The following is an 11,412-nucleotide window of genomic DNA, read 5'->3' as shown; positions in this document are numbered from 1 at the left end:
GAGATGTAAGGAATATGAGCAAACGTGTCAAGCAGTAAATGGATAAAAGGTTAAAAACCACGGAATCCAGGGTTTAGTGTTGGCAGCACCATATCCATCAAAAAGCCCAATAGCAATAGCCAAAACATTTTGGACACTTGTTGATAAATCGAGACACGTGGACTGAAAATATGCATGCTCCAACAATAACATCCAAGTTGATTGCGATTCATCTGGTTCCCTACAAGAAAAGAAACACATTAATGCACAACATAAAAATTACAAGATCTCATCACACGTGTCTCCGCCGTGTGAATCTCCGTCTCAAATCCCACGACTCAAAACGACCAAAAGTCGCCGTATGACATTTTTTTAACGGGCTTTTATTGAATTAGTTCAAAACAGGCCCAGGAACATTTGGATCTATGTTCAGATCTCAATCGAACTATACCAAGTTCATTATGATATGCATAAACTCTGCTGCTATGTTGCACGGACGGACGGAATCGGAAAGGAGGAAACGTGAAAATGCGGAAACCATAAGGGAAAACAGATACGCAGATACTCAAAAACGTCCATGGGCTAGGAGTTTCCGTACGTCATAGCTCCACTGCTATGAGCCTAATCATAACTTTAGTTCCGAAGAGCTCTCAATTGTACAGTAAGGTTGCTAATTGCAAATCTGTTCATAGAAACCACATACAAGAATCGCCAAATATTGCATTTTGAAGATACCAATCTTTGCTTCTAATTACTGCGAATGTTATTTTGGAACATACAAATTGAAGATATTTTAGAAACTACGAACAAAACAGAAAATTCCTCGTGATACAATTATATATATGGTTAATTAATTAAGTGTGCTACCTTCCATCAAATCTGGCTACGTCGGCGGAAATGTCTGAGAATAAAGCTGTCTGCATATAGTGGATAGTTCTTCCTGATAAGACCCTTTATGCATTTCCAATAAGAGAAGTCAACCAATTCTCCATCTTTTCGAACTATAAACAAACATCGCGACCTTTCAAAATCAGGATGATTCCGAACCTAAGTGGTAGAGACAAAAGACTCACGTCAGGCATAAACTTTAGAAAGAGAAAGCTAGAATCACAATTAACAACTTATTAAAGATAAATATGAATTTCTACAGCTTGAAAAAGTACAGCAGAAGTGTCCCTAAACATCAGCAGAAATCACAGATAATGATTTGATTTGGAGCCAATGGCTTGATAGAAAAAAATTAATCACAAATTTCAGGGACAAGAACTCAGCCATGAATAAAAGAAAAGGTATGGCATTGTAAGTCATGCAGCATCCACAAGCATCAGATCCCTGTCCTTGTGTCTCTTTAGCTCCATGGCATTGATCAATAAGTGAGAACGCCCTTCAAAAATGAATATGCTATGCACACGAAAATCAAGTGTGGTACTTGGAAATAAATGAGGTACCACCCTTGAGGACATAGCATTACTCCGTTATCACAGGATGGAGATTAAATTCCACTAAAGCTCTTTGAGATCATAATCCAAACGACGTTCTCTCATAGCAGCATGTCTTTGTTTCATGTGAGGCATCGTGATAACCAAGAAAGAATCAAGGAAAGGAAGTAAAGAAAAGTAACAGATCTTCAATAAAAAAATGAGGGAAGAATGACTAGGATGGTTTCACCATGTGGTTCCTAGACCTTTATGTGTCCTAATTCGGAAGTGTGATACTTTGGAGGTAGGGAGTGTTAAATGGGAAAGAGGCATATACCTAAGAACTTTTGAGATTAATGGGGATCTAACCTTTGAACAGAGCATAATAGAGACGAAAGATTCATATAGCAGATCCCAATTGATCTAGGATTAAGGCTCCTTTGCTACGATCACCTGTGCTTATTTATTTATTTATTCTTATGTATTATTTATATAAAATTTTTATGTTTTACCTTTTCTTGCTATTATATACTTGAGTGGATATAATGACAATGTATTCCTATAGCCGACACCAACTAAATGGAGATTAAAGCTTTATTGCTGCTGTTCTTTTCAATAAAAAATAAAAATAACAAAGAGGCAGAAAATCTGTCACTAAGACAAAATTTTCGCTGGCCACCAGGCAGGCTGTGACAATCCAAGATGTTGGCTAAATGGTTAAGCAGAATTTATATGCACACTCTTCGTAACACCCAGACCCTAAATTTAAAGTCTTATCAAAGGTTCATCTCATATAATAGACCACACTCCCTTTTTATATACACAAACACACATGTCGATGCACACATGCACATTGTACTTTGGCTGTTGAGGATAAGACTGATCCAAATGTCATTAACTGAAATCAGCAGGTAAGCAGAACGTATTAAAGAAATTATAGAACCGAGGGATACCACTGACAATGTCCCCCAAAAAACATCCTATCATGCAAATTGGAGAAGATAGCAAAAGAAGCTTACTGTAATATAATCAATTCCACATCCAATCTTCTTTTCATACTCCGGATGATAAGGAAGCAACTTCTCAACAATGGTTCTCTCATGCCCTGGGCTTAATCTATCCCCATTTTCATATCTGCAATGAGAAATCCTACGTGGATAAGTTGATAACTAGCAAGTGGAAAAAAAAAAAAAAAATAAACGGCAAAACATATCCACAAACACATATATACACTAAAAATATGACTGCTAATTTCTTCATGACTGGTCTTCATGGAAGACAAGCATAAATAGCTTCAACAACCCCAGCTTTTACAATGGCAAAACAGACTGTAATGCCACAAGGACAAAAATGCCAGCATTTGGAGTTGGCAATTAAATCTAAACCATGAAAATTCAGATAGAAACTACAACCATCAAATCCAGGGAAATTGAAAATAGAGGTTGATTGAACAAAAAGCTACCAGAAGATTAGCAAAAGAAAAAAGAGAGAGAAAGAGAGATTGCAATCTCATCCATACTTGCAGAACTCAACAACCATGCTATTTCTACAGCCATTCGAAATTTACAGGAAGTATCTCCCAAAAACAATATTGCGGTGATCAGCCATTGTAGCAAAGATATCAGAATGGGATAAAACTAATATTTACAGCAACAGCACTAATTAATGAAAGTTAGTAGACATTATACTAATATGTTCACAAATAAAAAAAGACCAGAGCTACATGGCAAAGTATTGAGCATTCAATTGAATTCCAGATAAACTGGAAATTGCAGTAAAAAAAAAAAATTTAAAAAGCAACAAAAATTGGCTGCACAGGTACGAAAGACTAGAGAATCATTTCGTTGAAATATCCAGCACAAATTTTCACCAAACTATTCAATGTGAAATTACTTACTTGCCAGAGTGAAGAATCATTCTAACAAAGCCGACAAGAGGAACAGTATCCTGCAAAATCTGGTCCTCCCAATCGACCCATTCCTCATCATCCTCTTCTTTATAATCTCTCTCCTCATCACTATCCTCTTCGTCTTCAGAAATTCCACCTAACTCCTTCCCTGTAGGAACAATCGGTTTCCTCAGCCCGTCGGATCCAGTCTTTAGCGCACGTATGGGCTGACTAAGCGATGTCGTTTGATGAAATCGGAAAGATAAGATCATGGGAAAGGAGTAGATAGAAATAGGGTTCGAGCGGCTCTGCAGGCATGGTGGATATGGTTCAGGTAACGATGCCATTGTCATGCCCTATCTCTCTGCTGTTAGTTGCTAGTTTATTGGCGCTATGCTTTCGCTGCTCAACTTTTCAGTTTTCAGGTCTCATTTGGGTATGGACTGTGTAGAAGAAAAATTGAAGCAGTTAACGGTCTTGCTACTTATCATCACTCCATCGGTCACCAGTGGAGTGCTGTGCAAGTGGAGATCATGACGGATAAAAAGCTAAATAGTTTAAGGTTGGGCTTTATTATTTCTATTTTTGGGTTAAGAATCTGGCCTCAACCACTTTCATCTTGGGCCACAGCCACTCAGCCAGCCTTTTAATTACTTCCGGTTCAATAAGGTTGCTATGTTTTCCATGCTGTCGTTCCACCACGGCCGCCTGGAGTTAAGAAACGACAGAATTTATCCTGTCCCGACCTTGTGTAACTCAAAAACGACACCGTAGAATATCGTTTTTCAATTGGGTTTGCATTTTCGTCTTCCGTTATGAGTGATGCATTTTCGCCTTATGTTATTTCAGTGATTTTAATTATGTTATTTAATTTATAAGTTTGCAATATTTATCGGTAACAAACAATTGAAGATAGTAATTAATAAAATATAAATAAAATTATAAAAACGATTAATAGTTAGATAAACAATTTGATTTTTGTACTCATGTTATTTTCTACACAATTTAAATAAAAATATTCATAAATTAAGAATTAAAAACTTCAGAATAATTTATAAAATTTATTTTTATTATAAAAAAATATTCACTCAACAGTGAAAATAATAAATATATTTATTTTAATGAACAGTGTCGGTCACGTACCGTGTCGTACCACGGGTCAAGTTCAACGCAGACCCAGGCCAGGCCCAGCCAAGAGGACCAGGTTTTCATGGACCGGGATTCCAGTCGTGAACCACACGTTTGAAATTCACGTCACAAAGGACCAGGCATATTTCATGAGACCATCCGTAATCAATTAAAGCTGCTTAGTTCCCAGTGAGTTCAGACCAGCACGCACCACCATGAGACTCGCATAATTCCGTCCTTGAAATCACTGTACCCTCTCTCATCCTTCAACACGTAGTTTACACCTTGAGATCGCGAGCACTTTAGCGTCACTCCATATCCGTACCTATAAAATCCCGTGCATCACACGCACTCATAAGATGTCGGATATGATTTCGTTCTTTCTATAGATCTCCGCCGACAGAAAAGAGGGTCGCCAAAAGGCAGGCCCAGAAGCCCCTCTGTCTCGCTATCTTTCTACACGTTTTTTCTTTTAAAAGTCAGAAATGATTAAAAAATGCTTAGAGATTCCAGTTCATGCGAGCAAAAGGATGGCGTTGATCGCACTCCATTCCCAAGAAACCCCCCAAAAAGAGCAATTTTTTTCTTTTTTAAAAATAAATCCAATCAAATAACTGAACGGGAACAAACAAAAAATATCGTAGATAAGACAGCCTTTTCGAGCCATATATATATATATATATGTACATTTGCCAGTTCATTTCCTTCAGACTTCTCTTTCCTGTCTAATATCGGTCATTTTCCCATACACTGACAACCACAGCTTTCACCCAACCTCCTTAGATCTCTCCTCGATAATTTAACTCTGAAGCTTCGAAATCAATTCTTGGAATGACTCTCTGATTGAGTTTTCTGTGCTTTTTAGTTCTGTTATTTATTGTTTTGAGTTGGATCTGATTTTGTATCAAAATGGACGGTGGTGATGGTACGCTGAAACTGGGGGCTCTGAACTTGAAGTCGGATCGGAGCGGCTTTGATTCGGGCCCTGATGTTTCTGTTTCATCGCCAGTGACCAGACAGAAAGCTGCTGCGGCGAAACAGTTCATAGAGAATCACTATAAGAATCACTTGCAAGGATTACAAGATCGTAGAGATAGGTGCGGAATTTGATCCTTCGATCTTTATTTCCTTTCTATTTCAGATTTGCTTCAATTCCGATATCTTATTCTTGCGTTAAGTGAAGTCAATTGTTAGTCAATGTTTAATGCATATGGTCCTAAAATAAAACTCTATGCATATAACTTTTTATTGTGCTTTTATTTATTTCAGTTATATTTTATTAGATTTGGAAATTGGTCCGCTACTACTATAACTTTCAGTTTTCAGCATTTATAGCTTACTGGTTTGTTAATTGATTAAAGATAATCAGTAACCTAAATGAAAACATTTTAACTTTGTTTCAGACGTCGAGCACTTCAAAGGAGAGCAGAAGAGGCTCGGGTATCAAATGAAGAACAAGAGGAGATGATGAGGAATTTGGAACGCAGAGAAACTGAGTATATGAGGCTGCAACGACGTAAAATTGGAATAGATGACTTTGAACAGTTAACTGTGATCGGTAAAGGTGCATTTGGTGAGGTAAACGAGACTATCACATCAACAATTTTCACCATTCTTTTGTATTGCTTTTATAGGGATGGGTAAAGTGTAGATTCCGAAGTATCGCACTTTCAATGAATCATAAGAATTTTAGCCATTTGTGAAAAAATTCAGGGTTTTTTGCCTAATTGGAGCCTATGTACTTTTTTCCATACTACTTTTATCATGGTTAAACATGAACAGACATTATCTTTGACTGGTAAACAGTGTGGCGTTTATCTAGTAATATGTTTAACAAATGCAGGTCAGGTTATGCCGAGCCAAAAGCACTGGAGAGATATTTGCCATGAAAAAACTGAAGAAGTCTGAGATGCTTAGCCGTGGGCAGGTAAGGCCACAAAAGTAAAGTTTCACTAGGGATCAAACTAAGATCTTTTTATTTTTATTTTTTTTGGACAATTCCGTTGGGAAGTGATAGACCATTTAAGCAATTTATTTGATTCAGCAGAATGCATCTCCTGATGCTTAATGAATGATGACAATTAAAGCAATGCTAACTTTGGTATAGCTGTAGGGAAAGCAATTCTGAATCAATATATTAGAAGCAGCCAGTTGCCTACATTGTTTATGTGCCTAGTATTCTATCAACATTTCTTTAGCTATCTGTCAAGGTTCTGAATTTGGAAAATACCTCGTTCTCCACAGAAGACTAGTGTATTACCTTTGCTAATTTTAGTTGATTGATTCAATTGATAATTATGTATTTTAGCCAAAGATTTGTAGCATCATGCCAATCATCTGCACCTATCATCAGTATGTAAAACTTCTAGAGGATAACTAAAATGGAATACATCCTTCAGAATCATCATAAATAAATAAAATGATGAATTCATAGCCAAAAGATAAATTCAGTTCAGTAACAATCTGACCAAACTAATACTTGACAGAGCCCTTTCAAGTTTTCTGAATCTTGAAATCAATCTGCATGTTTTATTTTGTACATCATAATGTATAATAATTATTTTTCTTTCCTTTTCTCTCTCTATTTTAAGGTTGAGCATGTCCGATCTGAGAGGAACTTACTTGCAGAGGTTGATAGTCGATGCATTGTAAAACTTTTCTATTCTTTTCAAGATTCTGATTTCTTATACCTTATCATGGAGTATTTACCTGGTGGAGACATAATGACACTATTGATGAGAGAAGATATTCTTTCTGAAGAGGTTGCACGCTTTTATATAGCTGAGAGCATTCTAGCTATCCACTCAATTCACCAGCACAATTATGTTCATAGGTATGACAGTTATATGAATTAGTAGTTTATTTTACAAGTTTATCATTTTTCCCTGTGGCTGTGGCCATGAGCTGCAAAAGTCTTTGGACATCAATTGAGTTTATCAATAGTATATCCACATTAGAGGGGCAATTTTGTGGATGAGCTTCATGCCTTCAGTTCATGCTAGGCCTAAGTTTTTAGTTCGCATCCATTTCCTGTTCTAGGGAGTAAAATGGTTCTAATTTGTGGAAGTATAATAATTTTTCTAACCTTCTGTTTTGATGGGACGACAAGACTACAGTTCTTAGTTTCTCTTTTCTTTACTTTGAGAATCTTGCAGGGACATAAAGCCAGATAATTTGATACTGGACAAAAATGGCCATTTGAAGCTTTCAGATTTTGGCTTGTGCAAGCCCCTGGATGATAAGTATTCAACAATTTTACTGGAAAATGGAGATATTTCTACTCAAGAAACAAATGAAGTTGGAGTACATTCTGGCAGCGATAGAGTTCCGTGGCCAATGCCAAAAGAAAAATTACAACAATGGAAACGTAATCGCCGTGCATTGGTATTAGCTTTATACATTTCTTCTTAAAAAGCCTTATTTTTGGCATTTAGTGAATTAAGCAAATATATCTTATCAAAATAAAAGGAGATTAAGCCATGTATTTTTCCTAGATGCAATTTGCTAGCATATGAAGTCATGACTTTACTTTCTACAAAGATTGGGCAATTGTTATTCTTCTTGAGAAGTGATTTTTATGTTGCAACTTACTAATTTACATCAATTCTCCTTAGGCCTATTCAACTGTTGGAACTCTTGATTATATGGCACCTGAAGTGTTGCTAAAGAAGGGATATGGAATGGAGTGCGATTGGTGGTCGCTGGGTGCAATCATGTTCGAGATGCTTTTAGGCTATCCTCCATTTTGTTCTGATGATCCCAGGATCACATGCCGCAAGGTAGTATGGCTAGTAACTATATGCGGCTTTAAGTTACTTGCTTAGAATTCTTTCTATTTGCTGAAAAGTAGAGAACTTCCATCTTCTATTAGATAATCAATTGGAAAACATGCCTGAAATTCCCTGATGAACCAAAGATATCAAATGAGGCCAAAGACCTTATTTGCCACTTGCTCTGTGATGTTGAAACAAGACTGGGGACCAGAGGAGTTGATGAATTAAAGGTAATTGCTTTTCCAAGAATAATTATATTCTGCGTTGCCATTATCATAAGACTTCAGTGGTTTTATGTATTTATTATATTGTCCACTCGTAAGTAGTATCGACACTGGTTCAGTGAAAATGATGACTCTGCTAACTTGTAATGGTCCAGGTGTAAAGATGCTCACAGCATGGTTGATCTTAATATTTTAAAATTGGTTCATGCCATTGCTGGATGGTTTTTGCCACTTTTTGATATTCTAATCCATACCTTAATATCGTGTGCTTTGAGGTGGTTAGTCTTCTAAGTTCTTCAATTTTTCAGGCACATCCATGGTTCAGGGGCATTCAGTGGGATATGCTGTATGAAATGCAAGCTGCGTATAAGCCTATAGTCAATGGAGATCTAGACACTCAAAATTTTGAGAAGTTTCCGGATGTGAGTTCTTATTTTTCATTTCAAGTATTACATTTTCGTTTTTTATCTTGTTTTTCTTCTTCTATATGAAAAAGAATCCTGGCTAAGTCTTTGTTTCTTGGCAGTTGGAGGGCCCACCATCCACGATACCAAGAGTGGGACCATGGAGGAAGGTAATGCCATTGCGTGATTGAGCTTTAATGAAGGTTCTGAGAAAACTAAGTTAATCTCTATTCTACAACTAGTATAAAAGAAAAAATTAAAAGTTATGACAACTGTTGACTGCCAATTGCTTCTAGCGTTTCTTTTGATATTCCTTTACCTCTTGACAATTTGTTCTTTGGCTTCTGTTGTCTCTCTCTCTCTCTCTCTCTGTGTGTGTTCTTTGGTGTCTATAATTATTTCTAAATGTTAGAAAATTAAGATTTATTGTCAAAAAGTGGGAAAAGAACATCGAGATTTTCTTTTTATTTTTGCAAATAAAGAACATCAAGTTGGGTTACTTGTGCTAGCTTTTGCTCATTTGTATGTATAATTTGGATTCTGTAACCGCCATGTACTTCTATATACCTGTTTTTTGGAGCTACATTGGGAAAATATTTTTCTCATATGAATTTATTTTAAGTTTGTCTCAAGATATATTCTATGCAATAATTAAATTAAATTATTAAAGCTTCTGTGGAAAAACTTGTGGTAACAAGCATATTTTTCGATATGGTTTATTACCATCCCCCTACACCTATCAGTATGATGGTTTTAATGTGCATTTAGATATTCAGTCTATGGTTCATCGGGTTTATTTGTACTTTTATAATTCTAATGCTCATTTCAATAGGCTAGGCAATTGCCTTCAGAATTACCAGTTAAAATGCATTGCATATATGCCATTTTTGGGAATTCTGGCTTCTAAAATATCTATTTAGAGTTTTAAACCTCCTTTCTTCGGTGTTTTCCATTTGTTCAGTTTCAATATTTCCCTCTCCATTTGGAAGGACATTCTATTATTTCTTTTTTTTTTGTCAAAGATTTGTCATATATGATTACCATATTATTGGAGTTGGGGAACCCCTTGCTCTATATATTATCTACGTTGGTTGGTTCTCAATTTTGCAATATGAGTGCATTATTTTCTTTCTGAAATACATGTGCCTATTTTCAGCTGTGGGCCTGTAGTTTTATATGATTTTGGTGCTAATTTTTTCCAGTATGTACTGTATGTTCCATAATGCAGATGTTGACATCAAAAGATACCAATTTCATTGGATTCACTTTTAGGAAATCAGACATCCTTAACTCACTGGAAAGTTCAGGTAACTTTGAAGCTTGATTATTTTCCTTTGGTAACGATGAGCTCTTAATGTTATTTTGTGAGACTATGATTTTGATGCTTATAATATATATATGCACTTTGTATCCGTTAGGTGCGTGCCTAGCTGTACACCTTGCACTTCAGGCTCCAAAACGCTTTGTGCCTTAAACTGCATTGGGCATTTAACAACATTGATCAATGCCATATTGCATGCCTTGCATCGCTAATAGAGCTAATCTGATTGATTTTCCATTCTTATTTCAGGTGCAGATGTGAACTCAAATGTATCTTTTAAGGCGCCATCTTTAATCTCCTTGTTAGGTATGAAACACCCCTCACCTGACAACAAAATAAGTTCACTCGGTAGTTGAGTAGAGTTGTCTTACCATTGCATTTGTGGCAGTAGAATATTGATGAATGATAAATCTAGTTCTCAAAAGAGAGGAACCAGTCCTTAATTTGGTAGTTGACTTGCAGCTCTGTTTGATTTCCTAAGGAGTAAATTTTCTATTTCAGCACTATGACCTTGTCAGGGATTTGATTTCCTTTACTTGATCACATAAGCGCAGTTTTTGTGAATCTGTACAGAAGGATTCTTTGTTGTATAATAGCAATTTTTTTTGTTGTTTTTATTTACATGTTGGATCTTCAGCATGGTCACAAACATACATAGAGTTAAACATTACTAGCCAGTTTTTGATTTTAAACATGCAGAGGCTGGTATTAGTTGGATAATTTCTTATATTGTTTCTTTTTTCAAATGTGCAGGTCGGATTGACCTACAAGAGAATGTGTTATCAGAAGAGGAGCAAACTCACGAAACTTAATTTCCAAAATCACGCCTTGCCTTGATTGAAATTGTTATTCCAAGTTTCTTCACAAGATAATCCTCAGGGAGGAATTATACAATACAGGACCTAGCAAGAGCTTATTGTGCAGGCATGAATAAAGACATCAACTTTCGAGCTGATGTGATCTTGATCTTGATTCTGTTCAATTTTTTTTCTTGCACCCAAAATGATTTGATACTGTAAATCCGGTAAATAGTCCAATTCAACTCCAATATAATTTTTTTTTTCTTCAAGCGCTTATTTATTTTCCTTTATCCCTGTCAAGATCGGGCATTGTCTATACAATTTTGTATTTGTTTTAATTGTTCTTAAACATGCCCTAGTTGTATATTAAAATACATGTTTTTGTGCTTTTCGTTCTCGTATTGAAAGCTTCATAATTCGTCCATGGTTTTTGAGATCACTTGCCTTCACACTTCACAGTTGAAATTTCAGTGATTG

The 11,412-nt window shown here is 36.1% G+C and overlaps 2 protein-coding genes across 2 annotated transcripts; one reads left to right on the top strand and one right to left on the bottom strand.

Moving 5' to 3' along the window:
• Positions 1-697: 697 nt before the first annotated feature.
• Positions 698-3,812, bottom strand: LOC105633640 (DCL-like protein). Its single transcript, XM_012216265.4, has 3 exons — positions 3,295-3,812; positions 2,417-2,531; positions 698-1,026 (listed from the first exon to the last, which is right to left on the bottom strand). The coding sequence occupies exons 1-3, from the start codon at positions 3,636-3,638 to the stop codon at positions 853-855; spliced, it is 633 nt and encodes a 210-aa protein (XP_012071655.1). The 5' UTR covers positions 3,639-3,812; the 3' UTR covers positions 698-852.
• Positions 3,813-4,650: 838 nt separating this feature from the next.
• Positions 4,651-11,359, top strand: LOC105633641 (Protein kinase family protein). Its single transcript, XM_012216266.4, has 12 exons — positions 4,651-5,510; positions 5,817-5,991; positions 6,257-6,340; positions 7,005-7,246; positions 7,569-7,797; positions 8,028-8,192; positions 8,285-8,416; positions 8,719-8,832; positions 8,937-8,984; positions 10,043-10,121; positions 10,385-10,441; positions 10,889-11,359. Exons 1-12 carry the CDS (start codon positions 5,323-5,325, stop codon positions 10,945-10,947), a joined length of 1,572 nt encoding a protein of 523 aa, XP_012071656.1. The 5' UTR covers positions 4,651-5,322; the 3' UTR covers positions 10,948-11,359.
• Positions 11,360-11,412: the final 53 nt, after the last annotated feature.

This window comes from Jatropha curcas, chromosome 9, assembly GCF_041381405.1.
Source record: "Jatropha curcas cultivar XTBG-Jc1 chromosome 9, XTBG_Jcur_1.0, whole genome shotgun sequence".
NCBI lineage: Eukaryota > Viridiplantae > Streptophyta > Magnoliopsida > Malpighiales > Euphorbiaceae > Jatropha > Jatropha curcas.
The sequence above is the reverse complement of the archived record's forward strand: the minus strand, read 5'-3'. Positions and strand labels throughout refer to the sequence as shown.

Coding starts and splice junctions, on each gene's coding strand:
- LOC105633640 (XM_012216265.4), bottom strand. CDS start 3,638: ATGACAATGGCATCGTTACCTGAACCATATCCACCATGCCTGCAGAGC. Junction 2,532..3,294: donor ATGATTCTTCACTCTGGCAA/GTAAGTAATTTC, acceptor TTCTCATTGCAG/ATATGAAAATGGGGATAGAT. Junction 1,027..2,416: donor GTGGAATTGATTATATTACA/GTAAGCTTCTTT, acceptor TCTACCACTTAG/GTTCGGAATCATCCTGATTT.
- LOC105633641 (XM_012216266.4), top strand. CDS start 5,323: ATGGACGGTGGTGATGGTACGCTGAAACTGGGGGCTCTGAACTTGAAG. Junction 8,193..8,284: donor CCAGGATCACATGCCGCAAG/GTAGTATGGCTA, acceptor ATCTTCTATTAG/ATAATCAATTGGAAAACATG. Junction 10,122..10,384: donor TAACTCACTGGAAAGTTCAG/GTAACTTTGAAG, acceptor TTCTTATTTCAG/GTGCAGATGTGAACTCAAAT.